Source organism: Nansenia antarctica, assembly GCF_963989245.1.
Source record: "Nansenia antarctica genome assembly, chromosome: 6".
Taxonomy (NCBI): domain Eukaryota; kingdom Metazoa; phylum Chordata; class Actinopteri; order Argentiniformes; family Microstomatidae; genus Nansenia; species Nansenia antarctica.
Window position 1 is genome coordinate 10,659,705 of NC_137676.1, and position 20,926 is coordinate 10,680,630.

The following is a 20,926-nucleotide window of genomic DNA, read 5'->3' on the forward strand; positions in this document are numbered from 1 at the left end:
AAGAGACAAGAGTGTCTCGAAACTACATGATGGTTCCAGGACCGTGACAGGTGCCAAAGAGTAGTCCCCCTCCCACACCCCCTGCGCCCGTCCGTCCCCTCTTCCATAAATGCATAGATCAGTAGGGGTGTGGTGATGCTAACATTGATACTTCATTCAAATGTATTGTACTGTACAAGAGAGTGACCTTACCATATTTCTGTGCCCAAGAAATACATTTCAATGAGAGAGATAGAGAGAATGTTTCTCTGTTGTTCTAAAGCATTAGTCCCTACGAGTCAAACGGGCGTTCCCTCAGACAACATCTGATCATGAACTCAGTGGAACGAGAAGAAGGGGGAAATTTACTTCACATACTTTGACACATTCCAGTTCTCTGTTCAGTACCGTTAAAGACACACTGCTATGTTGGTGCTGTTGTTGAGGGAGACATTTAAAGTAAGCTTACAGCTGTGGCGGTTCACAACAGGACGTGGAAACTGCAGTAAAAAATAACTGAACATTTTAATATCTTTGCTGGCCCGTTACAATGGAGACTTGATGTTCCCAGCATCTTTTCCATGAGCTAAACCAACATCCTCAGACATGCTAACCAAAATTTGACCCCCCCCCCTCACCCCCAACCAAAAGTCCTCTGATTGTAAAAGTCTCTGTATGATAAAAAAAAAAAAAAAAAACTAACTTCAGGAAAACAGAGAGGAGAGAGAATGTGTGTGTGAGAGAGACAGAGAGACACAAGTCAGACTAAAATATGTTACACGGAACCGATTTTAAAAATTCTAACGTTCTGACAACGTTTTTTCAGCAGTTTATGCCCGTCTGACCCCCGTAGACACACACACACGCACGCACACACACGCACACACACACACACACACACACGCACACGCACATGCGCGCGCGCACACACACACACACACACACACACACACACACACACACCCCAAATACACACACACACAACCCCCAAATATACAGAGAATGCTGTCAACGGAACATGCTTTGGCCCACGTTGCTGTGTTCTGCAGGACCTGGACCCCAGCAGGTCCACTGGTTCTATCCCAGAGGACACCTCTCTGTCTCAGTGGACATCTGATAGAGGGAGGAGGAGGGAGAGAGAGAGAGACGAGAACACAAGCCATCTTGCTGTTCTCTCTCTCTCCTCCAGGCGTGTGGGTGGCGCTGTCCCGCTAAAACACCCCCACCTGAGCTCTCAGACTTCTTTCCAAACATACACGCACGCACGCACACAAGTCAGTGCTTGCTGAACATAAAGAATAACAATAAAAAAAATAAAAAATTAAACTGTGGCAAAAACAAGGAGATGAGCAGCGGAGTGGGAGGGGCTTCAGTCGATCTTGACGGCTGCGTAGATCTTGCGTATGAACATGTAGGCAGCGTAGAAGCCGATGGTTCCCGTCAGCAGCCAGAAGGACAGCACCATCAGAGCTGTGTAGCCGAAGTAGAGGAGGGAGGGGATGAACTCTACAATGTCCAGCTGAAGAGAGAGAGAGAAAGAATAATGTTAACACTGTCAATACGGATACATCACAGACAGATAGATAGATAGAGAAGACGCATACAAAACAAGTATAACCTAGTAGGGGAAAGAAGGTTTTTCCACAACAAGATAATGAATGTTGTTTACCTTGTTGATGAAGTAGAAGATGGCGTAGACTAGGACGTAGAAGGCGGAGCCTCCCGACACCAGGAAGGTTCTCCACCACCACCTGTAGTCCTGGGCACACACACACACACACACACACACACACACACACACACACACACACACACACACACACACACACACACACACACACCAGGGGTTACGGTGGAGGGAGGGAGTGAGTGGGTGGGTGTGTGTGAGAGAGAGAGAGAGTGTCTAACTAACCTTTAACATCTGCACAGAGCTAGAAGTTGACCATAATGGTTCTTGTGTGTGTGTGTGAGATCGCTAACCTCTGCGCAGAGCTGGAAGTAGACCATGACGATGCTGATCTGAGAGCAAGACACAACGAGGATGATGAAGACGAGGAAGAGGAAGCCAAACAGGTAGTAGAACTGGTTCTCCCAGATGGCCTAGAGGAGGTGACAAAAAACATCTACCATTACATGTCTGTGACCCATATCAGTTAAGATTTAAAATGGTTATGGTTAGGATAAGGGTTATGGTTAGGAGTATGGGTCAAAGTAAGGGTTAGGGTCAAGGTAAGGGTTTAGGTTCATCCCAAGGATCCCACTTAGCATCTACCCAGCCCAGAGGGTCTGGCACAGGAAAAGGAAGTGACATAGGAGGGCTGTGCTACTCACACTGAAGATGAAGAAGAGCTCTATGAACATGGCTCCGAATGGTAGGATGCCTGCCATCAGGATCCTAGAGGGGACGGGACAGAGAAGAGGTGTTTACATCAAAGAAGAGGTGTGGTAGCTGTAATGGTGGTATAGTATGGGTAGGGTTGGGTATCGTTTGGGTTTTATCCGGTACCGGTACCTAACCGATACTTTAAAAACGGTACCGGTACCGAAACGGTACTTTTGATTTTTTAAAATGACATATATATATATATAATAATAACACGGTCGACAAAATTAAACAGCTTTTCACTTTTTTATTGCTGAGGCACAATATACGTATATTAGTTAAATATACACTCAAATAAAAATAAATAAACTCCTGCTGACTGAGGTACAATATACATATATATAATATTACAGTGAAATATACACTCAAATAAAAATAAATTAAAATAAAACTCCCACCTCAGCAATTCTTTTGCAAAAAGATCAGCATATTTGCCTTCTCTGGCAAAATACGACACCTCTCTTGACTTTTTTATTGTCATTTTGACTTTTGTTTTGTTTTGACATAATTGTCTAATGGCACAGATTTATAAACATAAAGTAAACAAATATTGTTTGCTCGTCATCTAGGCCTAACTGACTATATATAATACCACTGGCTTGTTTCGATTATAGTTTAGTTCTGTTTGATATTTCCGTGGATGTTATCGTAGCACTTACAAGAAGATATACCGATGATTGTCCGCGGAGAGCTGCGTATGCAAGACAACACTGAGAGCGAATCGAGTAATACATGATCATTAGGCCATTTGGCTTCATTCATTTCAAGGACTGTCACGTCCAAGAGAGAGGGATGATTCAGATAAACACAGGTGAATTGCGACGGTGGTCACAAACGCGATTGTGTGTGTGTGTGTTCACCTTTCCTGAATCCTGACTACTGTCTGAAGTGTTTGGGGGTGCGTTCGTAAATACGCTCAGGAAATCCGACCAGCACTCGTGGAACGCCTCTTGTCCAATCAAATTACTCGGTCGCTTTATGACGTTGAGCCCAGTGTGCGCTCCGGCGGTCTCGGAGCGAATTTACGAACGCAGCCCTCGCTGTGTTGCAGCTGGAGCCACAGAAATGGCGTCATCCCCTGCTTTATCTAGCGCAGTAGAAAGCCTGTAGGAGACAATTTTGTTGGAGCTTTTGTTGTGAGGTCTTCTCGGTGACCTCGTAGCTAGGCTAGCTAGCGAAATTCGATAATATGATGATACACAACTGCTCAGCTCACTACCACGACACGAGTGGAAATTTAACAGGCGATGTCACGTCACGAGTCACCAGTTGACTGTTGCATGACACCGGACACCAGGGGGCGAGATAGAAAAGTACCGAAATGAGGCACCGAAATCTCCTTTGCAATTCGGTTCGGTACTATACCGAATGTAAAGTAACCGGTACCTACCGGCACCGATTTTCGGTACCCAACCCTAAGTATGGGTATTGTAGTGTAGGGCAGTATGGGTATTAGGGCTGCACGATATATCGTTATCGTATCGTCATCGCGATGTTCGCATGCGCAATATGAATATTGTGAAAGGCAACAATATTGACGATATAAAACTCCCCCAGCATGTACAGCTCAGTCAATCAAAACATACGTTTTTACGCTTTCCCTAAACGTACAGCCAACCACAAACCTCATTTCATGGTTTCCTTAGATCGACAGTAACGCCGTTTTACTTGCCCGGACCTAGTAAAACATTCACCGTGTTTGTTTGCGCGAGCCCGAACCCCGAAGACGCTGCTAGATCCCGGGTATTTTTACCGGTGTGCAGGAAGAACAACAGACAGGCGCGAGACGAGACTAGATGATTGTGGAGTGAAGATATTATCAAAGCATACGGGTGATCGACAGGCGCGTACACTTTGATAATATCTTCACTCCACAATCATCTAGTCTCGTCTCGCGCCTGCGCCGTCTGTTGTAAAAATACCCGGGATCTAGCAGCGTCTTCGGGGTTCGGGCTCGCGCAAACAAACCCGGTGAATGTTTTACTAGGTCCGGGCAAGTAAAATGACTGTCGTTACTGTCGAACCCAGTTTTTTTGCACTAATGTTGTGTAACTGTACATATTTATACTGTTTTAGAGATGCTGCCTTGCACTGTTGTCCAAGCACTTGCACTCAGACTTGAGTATGTTTAACATGGTGTTCATGTTGACGCATTTGACAATGGTCTGTTCTGAGCAATAAAATTGCACTTTTCCACGTCCATTTGGTATTATGCTGTTAGTTTTTTTGAAGATTGCTTATTTTTCATTGTTTCTACATTTAAAACTAGTAATATCGTACTAATATCGATATCGAGATATCTGGCATAAATATCGTGATATGCATTTTCGTCCATATCGTGCAGCCCTAATGGGTATTGTAGTGTAGGGCAGTATGGGTATTGTCAGACCACTCACCCAACAAACTTGTTCATGTACCACCTCTGCTCAGGCACCTGTCGAGGGATCTGATTGGTCCGTACGGGGTTATCATAGGGCTGCTTTCGGAAGCCAAAGTAATAACCCAGGTAGACGAGAGGCATGGAGATCCCAAACCACATACACAGGAGAGCCAGCATGGTGGTGAAGGGGACCTAGAGGAAAGGAGGAGAGGAGGAGAGGGTAAGACATGGAGATCCCGAACCACATAGGCCGCATTTACACTGCCAGGTAGAAGTGACACAATTCAGATTTTTTTGCTCACATGTGGCACAGATCGGATATGTAACATGAACGTGTAACCAGTAAAAAAAACACATGAATCTGATACTCAGATCCGATACAGGCCTCAATCATGTGGAAATAAATCTGATACAAATCTGATATCTTCATGTCTGATATCCCTTGTAATTGCGATTCGAACGTCTTTGAAAATGCGATAGTCTTCGTATTTTGATGGCGTTTGACGTTAGTTTCACTCACAGCAGCTTTAAAAAGGGCTCTCCTCTTTCTTGTCCGCCTTAAAATTAGGGATGCACCGAACATTCGGCCACCGAATGTATTCGGCCGAATATCGCAAAATAAAGCACATTCGGTATTCGGCCGAATGTGTGAAAACACCGAATGTTTACCACCGAATAGTGGGCGTGTTTTGATGAAGTTCCAGCGCCATCTTGTGGCGAAGATAATACCTATACTGATCCGATCTGGATCTCTCATAAACTGAACACGGACATTTCATTGAGTTAGATTCGTTCATTATTATTTTTGTAGCACTGCATTTTTTCTCTACAGTGTGAACACGAAGTGCAATTTGTTGAAGATATTCAGTGATATAAATATATAGATATATAAATAAACAAAGGACACCTTTTACACCCATTATGAGTGTTTACAGTGAGAGTGTGGGAGAGTTCTTAGATACTCATCTTTTTCGCAGCCATCTTTATTTTATTTATTGTGCTTTGTTGGTATAGACTGATGTCTGCTGGAATGTTCAATAAAAGTAATTTTTTTTCAATCTCAATTTCTTTCTTTGAGAAGCATGAATAAAAAGCAAAATGTATTTAGTTTATGCAATGATAAAATTAAAAACTGCCGATACACATTCGGTATTCGGCCAAGTGTTTCCTTAAATTCGGCTTCGGCCTCGGCCAAGAATTTTCATTTCGGTGCATCCCTACTTAAAATGTGCGCAATATTTTGCAGACCTCTAAACATACTTCGTAAAGCAATGGCTTGGATTATAATTTCTGTCTCGTTTGCACCCAGTGCAAGTGCCGGCTGTCTGTTTACTTTCGTTTCTGGTAACCAAACCCTGTGTGTGTACGCGCGCATGGGGTGGGATGGCAGACAGACGGTGACCTCAACACCCCACACAGCAGACGTACCTGGTCGAGCTATGTAGTGAGGCAAACACATCAACACGTGTGACATGATTTCATTCAGTGTGAAAGACCAGCGGAGGTATGTAATGTAAGAGTGGCGCAGCTCCATACGGTGAACTAGCCAGCGCCGCTATGTAAATATTACAAGGCAAATGAAACAATATACTTAGTAGATAGAGTAACTATCTTTGATCGCCAACAACATTGCTAAAAATGAATGCGAACGGCAAAGAGTTATGATGTTCCTCAGCGAATTCAGTGTTTTAAGGTGGTATAGAGTCAGGTTTTGATAATACAATCCAGCGCCACGCTGTTCAAATGGGAGAACCCTGTGTGTCACTGTCTTCATTCAGTAGTCAAGACAAGCGTAGCCTCTCACCGCTCCAGACGAGTGTTCTCCCCAGATGAAACAGTTCAGGACGAAGCAAATCCCAAACACCACGGCAGGATACAGGGTGGCTGTCTGTAGACACACACAGTGAGGGTTACATACACGAAGGCGGCAACAGCCCAGTACACTTTCGTCCACATCCAGGGTAAAGGACTATGCTTAGCAACTCACACAGAATGCCCCCTTCTTCCACCGATGGCCTTTCAGAGTGCGGTACAGCCTGCCAGCGAAGTAGCCACCAAACACACTGGAGGGAGAGAGGGGGGAGGCGCACACACACACACACACACACACACACACGGTGAGACTTACGCCTCCCTCAGACAATAGATGGACCATAGTACAGCACAGTGAAACTTGAAGGAGACTGGTTTTTACCCCATGAACATGAACAAGAAACAAGATGTAGTCATCAGAGCTCCTCTACTGGACGGAGACAACATCCCCAGCATGGCTACAACTAGAGAGGAAAAAAACACAAGAAACAGATTTATATTAGTGCTGTCAATCAATTAAGAATGTTAATCAAGTTAATCACAATAATATTCAGAAATTAATCAGATTAATCACACGTTTAAAATACTAGTATTTACTAGTATTTTGGGGGGGAGATAAAAAAAAAGTGTGGTGTGGGAAAAAAGAAATGCATGACAAACTGGTTAGAGGAATGAGGTTTTTTTGCTCTACTTTATCCTTATCTATTTATTACTTTAAGAATCTCTTAATTTGTAAAAGTAAAAAGTCTCAAGCTATGCAGTCAGAATTGCAACTAACTTTGCAATTTACCCGGCATTTACCCCGGCCACGCACGCACGCACGCACAATGGAGAATGAATCAGGCAAAACAGCGTCTACGCATGAACGCTTCCTTTCTGAGTGCTTATGCGTTATGCTTCACACAAGAGGAGAAACGTATCATATATTATTGTATATTTTTGTAAATGTTAAGACGAACACATCGCAATGCTAACCTCAGAATAGCACTAGTAGGCGATAACATCCACAACAGCACTTAAATACGTAATAGTTTACACAGTAATACATTTATGTAATATACTGTGATGAACCTGCGAGGGGAGTGGACATTCGTGGCTGATTTTTCTTGGTTAGATTCTTGGAAACGGACCGAGCCCTTTCCGGACTGGTTTGTTACACTGGTTTGGTTGGTTTGGACTGGTTTGTTACACGATAGCGTATTGTGATGTTCTGGTATGGTGGTATGGTATAAGCACTCATTTTAAGTACAGGAGTTTGACATACATGTCAGCAGAAGTTATGATGTATGGTAATAAGATTAATACGTAAAAAAAACACAAACAAAAAAACACAATAGCTCCATCCTCCTCCACATGGATTACAACTACAGGAGAGATAGAGACAAATATATTTGTAAAATTAACAGCTCTACTGTAAGCCATGGTGACATTACAATTGTGGATTCTAGGAGGCAGATGTCGACTCTCTGCCAATCAGACTTACAGATGACGATGAGGATCATGCAGAACAGCTGGATGCCCGAGCCCAGCAGGGAGCTGAGGATCATGGGATACTGGGGCGGCCGAAAGACGTCTCCGTGAACGTTCTTCCAGCCTGACTCCTCCATGGTGTCCTCCTATAGAGGAGAGGGATACATTAGCACACGCACGCACACAAAACGTACACACACACACAACGTACACACACACACAAACGTACACACACGTATCTTACTATGTCATCTTCTCTGTTGTAGTTGGCGATGTCCTTCCTCAAGGTCCTGATGATGATCATGCTGAGGATACCTGGGTGGGGGTCAGGGGATGAGGAGAGAGGTCAGGTCATCAGCACTCCATCACTCTCCTTTTTGGTCAAATAGCACTTACATAGCCTCCACTGGTCTAATGTCCATTCCTGCAAAGAAGCCACTACTGAGGAAGAACAACAAGAATAAGAGAATTGCTTGGGCCAAGAAACACAAGGAATGGACATTAGACTTAACCAGCATGGCTACCACAGCATTCTGCAGCGACATGCCATCCCATCTGGTTTGCACTTAGTGGGACTAGGGATGGGACGATTATCGTGTTTATCGTTAATCACGATAAAAACACCCGCGATAACTTTATCGTGGAGAATTTTAATTAGTTGAATAATCGTCATAATCGTTTTTTTAAATTTATTTATTATTATTATTATTTTTAAATGACTGGACTTTTTAAATAGGCACTACATTTTATAAACACTGCTTTGTCTGACTGGTGGTCCCCAGCTGATGACCCAGTTAGGCCCACATAGGTGTTCAGTGAGGTGTCACAGCACACCTGTTCTAAAGGCACTGTTGGAGGTGCGTCAGGCAGCAATGCCCAGCAGGAGTACCATCACCTGTATCATGATTTGATCTGTCTGTTTTTATTGTATGTATTAATGTATGTGACCTATGTGTGTTTTTTGTTGTTGTTGTTAATATTTTTATTGAGTTTCACAGAGACATGTACACAACAGGACATAACAACAACAACTAGTATCCGTGGGGGAGGTTATTGTCCCATTAATAGTAGAAAACTAGTTTTGCACTTTGTTATGCACATTGTCCATAAACAATAACAGAAAATGTTCTTTCTCTTTTTTTTTTTTTTTTTTACAAACTAACAAACAAAAAACTAAGACAAACAAAACAAAACAAAAACAAAAAAACAGGGGGGGAGGAGGCCATGTCACATATCAGAAATAAACAGAAAAGAAAATGACAACAAATGCCATAATATATGGGGGGATCACCCCCATCGGAGACAGCATCCATGTCTTATAGTCCTAAACACAGCGGCAGCACAACACCAGCACAGTAAATAATATTGTGACCCATACATTGTAGATCTGTTACACATTAGTCTTGTGTACTTTCTTGAGTGTAATCCACCAAACCTTTCATTACAATGGCAGCCAGTCTGGTACCAATATAATCTAAGAACGGAGACCAAATCTTATAGAATGTCTTTATCTTACACTCATACCTATATGTCAGATATTCCATAGGAATCATATCAAAAATTACCTTGTGCCATCCAGCTATTGTAGGCGGTTTGCAGTCTATCCATTTCAGCAATATATTTTTCCTTGCTCAAAAAGTGAGGATACACAGAAGTCTTTTGGAATGCATACTTTTAAGTTGTTTGTCTGGCAACCCAAACAATAGACACATGGGGTCCTTATCCAATGTAACATCTAGAATTAGATGAATTTTATCCACTATACCTTTCCAGTAATCATCTATATATCTACAAGTCCAAACCCAATGAACAAAGCTCCCAACCTCGGTAATACACTTTGTACACATTTCCGATTTGTTATGATCCATTTTATGTCTACGTTGGGGAGTAATCTGCAAACGTTGTAGTAGTCTAAATTGCGTTTCCTTCGTCCTATTACAGATTGAGATGTCGTTTGCCGATTGCCATATTAGTGACCAAGTTGCTGCATCAGTATTAATGTTCAGGTCATTATTCCAGTCTTTGGGCGTAAATGCAGGTTTGCCTTTATCATATTTCGAAAGTGCTCTATACCCAAGCCCCAGAATGCCTCTCGTCTTTCCAGCGGAGAGGGTTGGTGACAGAGGCCAGTGTCTTTTTGGCTATTTAAAAAACTTCGTATCTGAAGGTATCTGAAAAACTTATTTCGTGGTAGGTCATATTTCTTACATAATTGGTCAAATGAAAGTAGTATTTCCGTATCATATAAATGTCTGATAGTAACCATCCCTTTGCTGTCCCACCGCTTGAAACCCCTATCCGTGGCACCAGGGGAGAAGTCTATGTTGCCCCAAACTGGCGAGAGGGAGGATGTAATAATCGTATGTTATAAATAAATAGTAATATAATTGAGATTTCTCACATGAGCCGCGCGCGAATATCCTCACAGAAATTTGGCTCGCGCGATTGTTCAGCCTGCATGGGTAACGTGACTGTCAAGTCAGCCTTGTCAGTCAGTCACTAACGTATGCTAGCCTTCTCACCATGGCTGCATCGGCCCCGTGTCCATTGCCTCACCTTTCCAGGGTTGCACGCAGGCTTCTATGCATACCTGCAACTAGTGTTCCTTCAGAGAGAGTGTTTAGTGCCAGTGGGCACATACATAAGGCAGAAAAAGTGAACATGTTGACATTTTTGCACTTTAACTTATCTTGAAGCTTTAAAGTCTCTAAGCCACAAGGCTAGCACTCAGTTTGATGACAGAAAAGTGTCAGTGTTCAAGTTTTGTTTGACAGTATTTTTTTCCTTTATTTATGCAGTGATACCTTATAATTTATCATTACCTTATTTAAGATTTTATTAAAGATTTTTATTTTTGTCAAGATGTTTTTAAAATGATGTTAATGTTATTAACATGATTCAATAAAAATACAACAAAATCTAAGTTAAAGTGATTACAGTGTGTTTTATTGGCATTCTAATTATTATTATTTTTTTTTAATTCTCGCGATAATATCGTGGATCGCGATTATTTTGCCCACGATAATCGTGACATGACATTTTCTAATCGTCCCACCCCTAAGTGGGACCATCATTTGTTTTTCAACAGGACAACAAGGACCCCAAACACCCCTCCAGGCTATGTAAGGGCTATTTGTCCAAGAAGGAGAGTGATGGAGTGCTTCAAAACCATTGAATGAGGACGTGTGTCCAAACCTTTGACTGGTACTGTATGTATATGAGAGAGAGAGTAAACCAGAGGAAGAAGACTGATAGGACTTTCACACCACCAAGGAACCGTGCTGCTCTCGTTCTGGAACCTCAGAAACTGGGTGCTGTCTGGCGAACCAGCCCGCGTTCATACCAGTGTAACTGGAAACATCAGCATCATCAACGTTGGGTGACGAAGGGCCGTGATAAACAGACAAATGTCACAACAAGCAAACCAATTTATTTTCGGTCTGAATACGCCGGCCGGTTCCAGACTAGGTTCGCGTTCCCAAACCGGCACGGTTCCATGGTGGTGTGAAAGCTCTGTGTGTGTGTGTGTGTGTGTGTGTGAAAGTACAAGAGAGGAAAAGTACTGTGTGTGTGTGTGTGTGTGTGTGTGTACCGGAGAGGAAGAAGACGACCACCACTGAGTTGACGATGGAGAACCAGTGTATCTGGACGTCACTCATGGTGAGGTAGGTGTCCCAGCGAGACGCCCACTTCACCAGACTCTCCTACGGGGGGCACACACACAGGGCGGAGGGATTGAATATTGGGCACACACACTGAACTAAACTGTTTGTATGAACAACTGGGAATCTCTCTGCAAATATACATGCATGGTTGGATGCAGTGCAACTTAGACACACATACACACTCTCTCATGGCCCTACACACACACAGACCGAAAGACAGACAGAGACACAGACAGACACACACACACACCTCCCAATGGATGGAGTAGGTGAAGAGGACATCGTTCTCCTTGGAAGGGTCGATCTCCTGGGGGGCCGAGCCACTGGCCTCAGGTAGGGTACACGCTCCCTTATCATCAGCCTTCAGGTCTGCAGAGGGCGCACGCGTATACGTATACACACACACACACACACACACACACACTTTATAGGTGCTTGGCACATTTGCAACATTTAAATTTCACCTCTACCGCTAGACACTATAGTTCTGACAGGATGGATAAAAGATTCAAGCTGAATGGTTCTCTCTCTCATCTAACCCATTGTTCCACTGACTGACACATCACAGACTGAACCACCATAGTGTCAGCGGCGCAGGGCCCAGGGTCAGGGGCATAGGGACGAGAGGGAATTGCGTCTGGGAATGCTCAGTGCTACCTACCCTCCACCTTGACGCTCTGGGGCACTACCTCGAAGCGCACCACACGGTAGTTGTGCTCCTCCTCCTCCTCCACCTTCTCCTTGTGATAGTAGATGATGAACGACAGGTGGTTGTGGAGGTAGAACTGGGGAGGAGAGGAAAGAGGGGAGGAGGAGAGAGGGAGGAGGGGAGGGGAAAGGAGAGAGGGAAGAGGGGGGGAGGGGAAAGGAGAGGGAAGAGGAGAGGTGAGGTGAGGAGGGGAGAGAGGGAAGATAAGAGAAGAGATGGAAGAGGAGGGGGAGGGAAGAGGAGGAGAGAGGGAAGGGGGAGAGGAGAGAGGAAAGGGGAGGGGAGAAAGGGAAGGGGGAGAGAAGGGCCATGGTTAGATCACTAAATACAACCCAAAGAAGGTTCTGGTACCTAGACACTAGTTAGAATATTCTGGGAGCCAGACACTAGTTAGAAGATTCTGGGAGCTAGACACTAGTTAGAAGATTCTGGGAGCTAGACACTAGTTAGAAGATTCTGGGAGCTAGACACTAGTTAGAAGATTCTGGGAGCTAGACACTAGTTAGAATATTCTGGGAGCCAGACACTAGTTAGAAGATTCTGGGAGCTAGACACTAGTTAGAAGATTCTGGGAGCTAGACACTAGTTAGAAGATTCTGGGAGCTAGACACTAGTTAGAAGGTTCTGGTACCCAGACACTAGGTAGAAGGTTCTGGTACCTAGACACTAGTTAGAAGGTTCTGGTACCCAGACACTAGGTAGAAGGTTCTGGTACCTAGACACTAGGTAGAAGGTTCTGGTACCCAGACACTAGGTAGAAGGTTCTGGTACCTAGACACTAGGTAGAAGGTTCTGGTACCCAGACACTAGTTAGAAGACTCCGGTTCGAAGGTTCCAGTACCTTGTTGTTGTCAGTGAAGCCCAGTCTGTAGCCGTGTTCAAACTGGACATCTTTCATCACATCCTTCTTCTCCTCCTCTCCTCCCCCTGTCTCTCTGTTGGGGTAGAACTCTAGCCTGGTGGCCACAGGCAGGTTGTCTGCAATACTGGGGGTGGGGGGAGGGTTTAGTACACACACCAGGTCAACACGTGTTGCTACGTTACATCATGTCTGTAGTTGCTCTGTGCTTGTGTTCTGTCTCTAGCTCCATGTTGCAGGAGTGCTGTTCTGTTTTTTCTGTTTCTATGTTGCAGTGTAAGGTGGGGAGTGGCAGCAGGAGCCTTGATTGGCTGTCCATTCAAGCACACCTGTGGGCAGGCCTATAAACGCCCATGAGGTCTTTGGGCTCGCTCTCTCTCTCTCTCTCTCTCTCTCTCTGGCAACCCATGGACACTGGTCCCTTTTAGTTTAGCTTTCTTTTATGTTTTGTTTTGGCATTTTAAACATCCTTCATGTACATGGTTCACACATCCAAGACCCCACCACTCACACTGATGCTACTGACTGTCACACTCAATACTAGTAAGTATCTATGAGTTGTTTGTGTTGGAATAAATATATTGGTTAAGCGTTCTCTACTGTGTTTTGGTCCACTCATTGTCATGGTGGGAGCTGGGACATGACACTGGGTAGAAGACTGAGTTAACACATCTAATAATGTTCAAATCACCTGACTATTCGTCTAGCCAATGTATTGATTGCATGCTTAGATCGACCAATCAGTCTTCCTTCTGGCGGGTTAACACAGACTAGGTTCACACAACACCTCTCTCTCTCTCTCTCTCTCTCTCTCTCTCTGTCTCTGTCTCTGTCTCTGTCTCTGTCTCTGTCTCTGTCTCTGTCTCTCTGTCTCTCTGTCTCTCTGTCTCTCTCTCTCTCTCTGTCTCTGTCTGCCTAGTGTATTGATCACATGATGATGACTGTCCAATCTAATCTGGAGAGAGATGCTGTGTGTTCTGGTCAATAGGGTTAGAGGTAGGTAAGGACACTCACAGGTGAACATAGTACTCCTCCTGGATGCGTTCAGCCACCAGCTTGCTCTGGTCGATGGCCAGCTTCAGCTTACCACACACCAGCTCACACTTCCTGTCCTGGTTCATCAGCACTGAGTAGGGGGTGTTGACGATACGGTCCCCTCGCAGCACCTCACCTGTATGCACACACACACACACACACACACTTTAAGTTCCTGTGTGAAAAATGTTTATACATCCCCCAATAAATGAAAAACAATAACACATGCATTACGATTGGCAACACCTCGCCATCAGTACAGTACCGAGTAGAACAGGATAGGGTTGGGCGGTTATGCGGTTATACTGTAAACCGTGGTTGTTGAAAATAGCAATGGTATTTGTCAATACCGTCATAAAACCATACTAAATTGCTATAATAAAAGCCTTAAGAGTGTTTGTCCAACACCACTGTCTGTGTGGTTGAAGATGCTATGAAAGTGATGACAGAACTTTTGTAAACAATGTAATTTGTCAAATAAATAACCTGTAAAAAAAGTCTTCCCTCCTTTCAGAAAACAGTTCAACTTTGACTAGCTTTGTAATCATTATGTGACAAGCCGATAGCTAGCTATAACGGTCAGCTTGTGCAAAGCGTTACATCTGTGATTTGAGGAATGAAAATATAGTGCTCTGAATTTTCGAACAGAGACGCTCTGAATTTCCGAACGACCAGAGAGGACCCCGGGTGTGCTCTGGCGCTCTCAGAGGGTATTTACAAGAAGCAATGTTGTCATTTTTCTTTGTGACAGGAAGCCAGTCTTTGAACCGTTTCTTCCTAGACTCCGCCATAAGTCCTTGTGGCAAGTTTCAGAGTTTGATGCACACGTCTTTGCAAGGCGCAACAGTCAGCGCAAAAACATGCTGGCATCGATAACTTGAGGGTTACGATTCCGATGCATCCAAAAATGTGTAACCGGTTCTCAATTGGAACTGGTTCTTGATTCATCCTTACAGCCAACCCTAGAACAGGACAGACCCATGGGAGGTTGGTGGAGGTCGAAATCAGAGGATAGGCTCATTGTCATGCATGGTTTAGAATGTGAAATGGTATCCAACGTGTTTGACACCATTCCTCATTCTATTGTTTCTACCTCCACCAGTCTCCCCTGAACATCCACAACAGAACAGGACGTACCCAGGTTCTCAGCCTTGTAGACCACCTTGTCTGGCCGACAGAAGGGCAGGGAGTAATACTCATAGGGGAGCTGGGTCCTAGAGCTGGTCAACTTCACCGCCTGGGAGGGAGGGGGGGGGGAAGAGAGAGAGAGAGAGAGAGGCAGGGAAGTAGAGGGGGAGTTGGGTGGAGAAAGAGCAGTGTCAGGCCGCCTCAGAGCTAACCACAGCTTAAGTCTGTCACTCTACCTTAGGATCATATAATTACATAATAACATAACTACAATAACCAGCTTCAAAGCATGACAGAGAAACGCAGGGCCCTACTTTACTTGTGGAAATAGTGCTGAGCAACAACCATACGCAACAACCCAGAATGCTCTACAGAATGATTTTCATTGTACCTCATCTTTAAGAATGTTTTTGAGAAAACAGCCATTATTCAACCAGAGTTTTTAGTAAACAGTCTTGCATTTAGCATATCATGCAAACACTAGTTGCAGTATTCAAAAATCCCATGGGATTATGTCTCATCACCTCAATTAGATATATTATATATATGTTACGGTACATGTGGGAATACGGTACATGTGGGAAAACTAGGGTTAGGGTTAGGTGCTAGGGTGACTTGGTACATGCTGGCATGTCTAACCCTAACCCTAACCGTATCCCTACCCCTAACCCTAACCTTAACCTTAACCCTAGCACCTAACCCTAGTTTTCCCACATGTACCGTATTCTCACATGTACCGTAACATATATATTATATATTTTTCTTTCTTTTTGCACATGCAAATTGGAGCCATCAGTTTGTGTAATGAAAGGCTATTTCATCTACAGCCAAATACAGTCCTCTCCTGAAGCATTAACTGTAACTGTGGCCCTAATATGGCAAGCCGTGGCTAAGAGACAACTGTCGTTGTTGTTTCCATACAGAGATTAGCCACATCAGGGCTAGGATAAATGCAACCTCTGTGTAACCGCAACTCTGTTTTCCAAATCCCACAAAATTATTCAGCTTGATTTTCTGGAATAACCGCTTGCCATGATTAAGTGCTTTGCTGTCATGACACTTCTGAGCTGTTTGGAGGCACCGGAGCAAACGTGATCCCTCGAGGTTAACCAAAGCTTTTGTCTCTATCCAACGGTGGGCTTTAATACTGTCAATCTTTCCCACTCAGCAGAAGTCATGCATGATCCATATGCTAATACACAGCCACCAGAACACAACAACAAAACAATGCCCTGTAATCCATAGAAAGCCCAGGCCAGGCACAGGGCATCATCGCCATAGAAGAGTGGAGCATTAGGTTAGTTACATCCTTGATGAAGCATCAAATCTCCAGGAGGACAAAGGTGATAATGTAGTGTAGCATCTGTACTCCATACAGTACTAGCTGCTTTAGCTTTAGGCCAGCATCTGTACTCCATATAGTATTAGCTGCTTTAGTTTTACCCTACGTAGCCCAGAATATGTACCGCATACAATCATAGCTTCTTTAGCTTCAGCCTACTTACTCAGTTAGCTGCTTCAGCTTTTTGGCTTTTCAGCGAATTTCACTGAAAGGTCACACGTTTGCACCCCTGACCCCATACAGAACTAGCTGCTTTAGCTTACTTAATAAGGTAGCGTAGCTACTACGAAGGAATCTAAACAGAAGAATGTTGCATTCAGGGCCTTATTTGAAATGGGAATTCCATTGAAATGTCATTCTCAGTGAGTGAGTCAGTTCCGGGCTTAGGATGACGTGTCAGACCCGTCCTTGATCGTACCTTGATCTCCACAATACTGTTCTGGTGGAAGTTCATGGGAGCGACTCCAGGCACGTAGAAGGGGCGTACCGCCGGCAGCATGGACAGCAGCAGCAGCCAGGCCCACGTCTCCTGGAGAACACACACACACACACACACACACACACGTAAATGTCAATGATGTGTGGCTGGTGCTGTACCCTAGCAACATGCCAGAGAGAATTATCAGACATCATTAACACAATGAACCAGACAAATAAGTCCCCAGATAGAACAATGGCCTGATGACTGTCAATATTGACACAGGCTCCACATTCATCCACTGTAGATGAGTCAATGGAGGCAATGGGATAGGCTAAAGTAATGCAGCATTTAGTTTGAGGTTATTTCATCCCGGGGTTATATTGGCATGTATATCCACAGGCACTTGGCACAGAGAAACCATCAGTGGAGGCTGACAGAGGTAGAAATTGTTGGACGGGCTCATTGTAATGCATGGAATGGAATAACAAAGGTGTGTTTTTTTATATGATTCCTCATTCCATTCCATGCATTACAATGAGCCTGTCCTCCAATTTCTTCCTCCACCAACCTCCCCTGGAACTCATAGACTAGCAACACTAATCTACAATTAGGTCTATTGGTGACATTTTTTGCATTACTGAGAGTTCCAGGAACTAAACTATAGAATGTTCACATGATGATGATGATGATGATGATGATGGCAAACATGCCTGTTCAAACAAAGCAACGTTTCACTGGGACACATTAGACGCAGTGTGCTTGATTAGCCACACTAACCTGTTACAGAGCAAGTGAGCATAAGCTTGTCATTGTGGAGAAGCTCCACTGGCCGCACACTTGTTCAACTTATGTCTTCCTCTTTTCTACACTGACTGAGTGGTTTGCTTACATACGAACTACACAAAGACACAAGTCCACCCAACTGGACTAGCCTTTTAGTATCAGAATACATCAACCTGGATATCACCAGGCTTTCCCCACAGTAGCCATCTCCAGAGCTGCCAAGCCTCACGCAATCGCCGGTGAAACTTGGCAGCCCTGCATCTCGTATCATCATCCACTTCGCAAGTGCAGACAAACTGGGCGACCCGCCCGCTTTTAGGCTCTCTATGGGAACCAGAACAGGATTCTGATTTCAGGATTTGCGGAAATGTTTGAGCTATTTTACTGGTAGCAGCTAGCAGTAGTTTGTCATGATAGCTAATCCAGTTAAACTATATCATGTAAGCTGCTACCTCCTCCTCCTGCCTATATTGAGATCACTGTGTGATAGCTAATATCATAGCTAGCTGATTGGCTAAATTAGCTAGCTACCTTACAAGCTAGTTAGGTTAGCTAGCAGCAAGAAATGTAACTTTGCAACGTAAAGCCTATTAGCGAAGTACCTCGTTGGGCAGAATAACTACCAAGAGGCTCGGATATCCTAATCGCGAAGAGGCACACTAGTTTGTTTACAGCCAAAACAACCCTTCCTCTGGTTAGCTGTTAGCTGTGCTCTGGTTAGCTGTGCTCTGCGCTAGTTGACACACAGCTCAGCTGACAAGTTGTCTGAAGCTAGCTAGCATCGTCAACATCCCTGATTCAGAGTCAAGACAGCACATACACACAGTAATAGCATTATTTCACCTGCTAAATAACACGAACATTAGCATCAACTCGACATTAAAACAGTAGCTGAGGCTAGAAAGTGAAAGTAGACAAGAGATTTGAAGAAAAAGATGATCTCTCGTCCCCTTACCATCGCCGCGGCCGCCATCTTGAATACACGTGTCATTGGTGACGTGATTGTGTCCATACATACAGTGTCCATTCACACATCCGCAGCAGACATAGCGTGACGTTAGAATTATAAGGTTCTATCTCCATTTTTGTCAAAATTGAGTTTTTTTACATAATCTGATCCATTAGGTGTTTGTTAATGCCGGTGTGGTGTTATTTTTAAAATATTGACATTTTTGAGTTAGTAATTCATAAAATACAAAGGTTCCATCTCACAAAACATAATGGAATGTAAAAACTTTGACGCTCAATATCTCTGAACTGCCCTAAACGGAGATAGAACCTTATCATTCTAAACTCACGACAGGTCTGATAAGGGTGGCTCCTGTACTGCGTTCACAATCACCATGTGAAATTACTATTTCAATGTTTACCAACGTAATGCAACACTTATTTGCGCACATATACTACGCTTATCATAATGTTCCATAAACTGACTAAATAGAAGAGAAAAAAAGTTGCAATAATACATTTGAAAAGTCACAATAAGATAATCTTAAAACACACTTTATTTATACACAATCTCACAGTCATTCAACTTAAAAAGCATCTAAGAAAATATCAAAAGGCATTTTGGTAAAAATGTAATTCATATAAAAACAAGAAATACATAATTGACCCTCTCCTATTACAACATTCATTGTGCAGTACATTGTTACAGCATTTCCAGTAGTAGCCATGGTAGAAGAACGACAACATTAGTCTACACTACATTAAAGACATCCAAGCAAATAAATCAAGTATGGAACTTTATCCTGGGTACAGTAGCCTATGCTGGGTCATGATAGGGGTTTAAACTGACAGATGCTATGAGCTTGAATAAATTAAGCCCCTAACCAAATCAAACAGAATCAAGTAATTTTTAAAGGAATACATTAGCATACTGTAACTGTAGCACTATTAAGTTTTTCTAGAAATACATGAAATTAGCACATTTACAATAAATGCAATTCTGTCCATTTTATTCTGGGTTTATGTACAGCACAATGTAAATGCAGAGATGTATTTTGAGCACATTCATAAAAACATACAAACAAACAAAAGTAAACATGATAAGCAAAGTTATTATGTTTATAAAGGCACAGGAAAGGTAACGCTACAGGCTAGGATATGTTTATTACAGGTGAGGCTGGTGGAGGTAGAAATTGGAGGACAGGCTCATTGTAATGCATGGAATTCCATTCCATTACGTGCATTACTATGAGCCCATCCTCCGATTTCAACCATCCATCAGCCTCCCCTGGCTTATTATCACATAAATAAAGGACAGCTCTGAAACAATTAATCCAGTGTGCTTAATGCCCACTGGAATTGACCTGTAACCATTTGTACCATGTTACATGCTTTATTTCACATGAAAGATTCCTCCATGTATATATATATATGTGTGTGTGTGTGTGTGTGTGTGTGTGTGTGTGTGTGTGTGTGTGTGTGTGTGTCTGTGTGTGTGTGTCTGTGTGTGTCTGTGTGTGTGTGTGTGATGATCGTGTAGTAGAGTGTGTGTGTATTTATACGCTTGCACTTGTGTGTGTTGTAATTCATGTATATTATGTGTGTCTTATTATGGATGTTACTGGTACTGGCTCTAAATGTGTGTGTGTGTGTGTGTGTGTGTATGTGTATGTGTGTGAGTGAGTGTGTACGTGTGTGTGTGTGTGTGTGTGTGTGTGTGTGTGTGTCTGAGGAGTGTCTCATCAGGGCTGTTGCTGGTACTGGCTCTCGGTGGCAGTATAGAAGTCTTCTAGGACACTCTGCAGGTACTCAAAGGTGGGTCGGTCTTCCGGCTTGTTCTTCCAGCATTCCAACATGATGTCATAGAGCTCCTGAGCACAGCTTTCTGTGCGCTGCATACGGTAGCCTCGCTCCAGGGAGCGAATTACCTCAGGGTTGGTCATCCCTGCAGTCAATCACACACATTACATGAACACAACATTCTAATAGAGCAGCGATCATGTATGTTCTCA

The 20,926-nt window shown here is 43.5% G+C and overlaps 2 protein-coding genes across 2 annotated transcripts in view; both read right to left on the reverse strand.

The window, feature by feature from the left end:
* Positions 1-656: 656 nt before the first annotated feature.
* On the reverse strand, positions 657-18,957 carry tm9sf4 (transmembrane 9 superfamily protein member 4; the record flags this gene model as incomplete). The annotated part of the gene is made up of 18 exons (XM_080533837.1): positions 657-1,498; positions 1,649-1,738; positions 1,960-2,079; positions 2,311-2,374; positions 4,759-4,934; positions 6,547-6,630; positions 6,730-6,805; positions 6,937-7,018; positions 8,038-8,170; positions 8,269-8,339; positions 11,617-11,728; positions 11,940-12,058; positions 12,351-12,474; positions 13,240-13,384; positions 14,272-14,428; positions 15,430-15,529; positions 17,181-17,291; positions 18,922-18,957. 18 exons carry the CDS (start codon positions 18,955-18,957, stop codon positions 1,349-1,351), a joined length of 1,950 nt encoding a protein of 649 aa, XP_080389963.1. The 3' UTR covers positions 657-1,348.
* A 1,699-nt stretch (positions 18,958-20,656) lies between these two features.
* hck (HCK proto-oncogene, Src family tyrosine kinase) overlaps positions 20,657-20,926 on the reverse strand; it is a gene marked incomplete at its 3' end in the record, with an annotated part of 20,137 nt that continues 19,867 nt past the window's right edge. The window contains exon 13 of the mRNA XM_080535359.1: positions 20,657-20,859. Coding sequence (XP_080391485.1) covers positions 20,657-20,859 — 203 coding nt within the window. The remainder of the gene's footprint in view (positions 20,860-20,926) is intronic.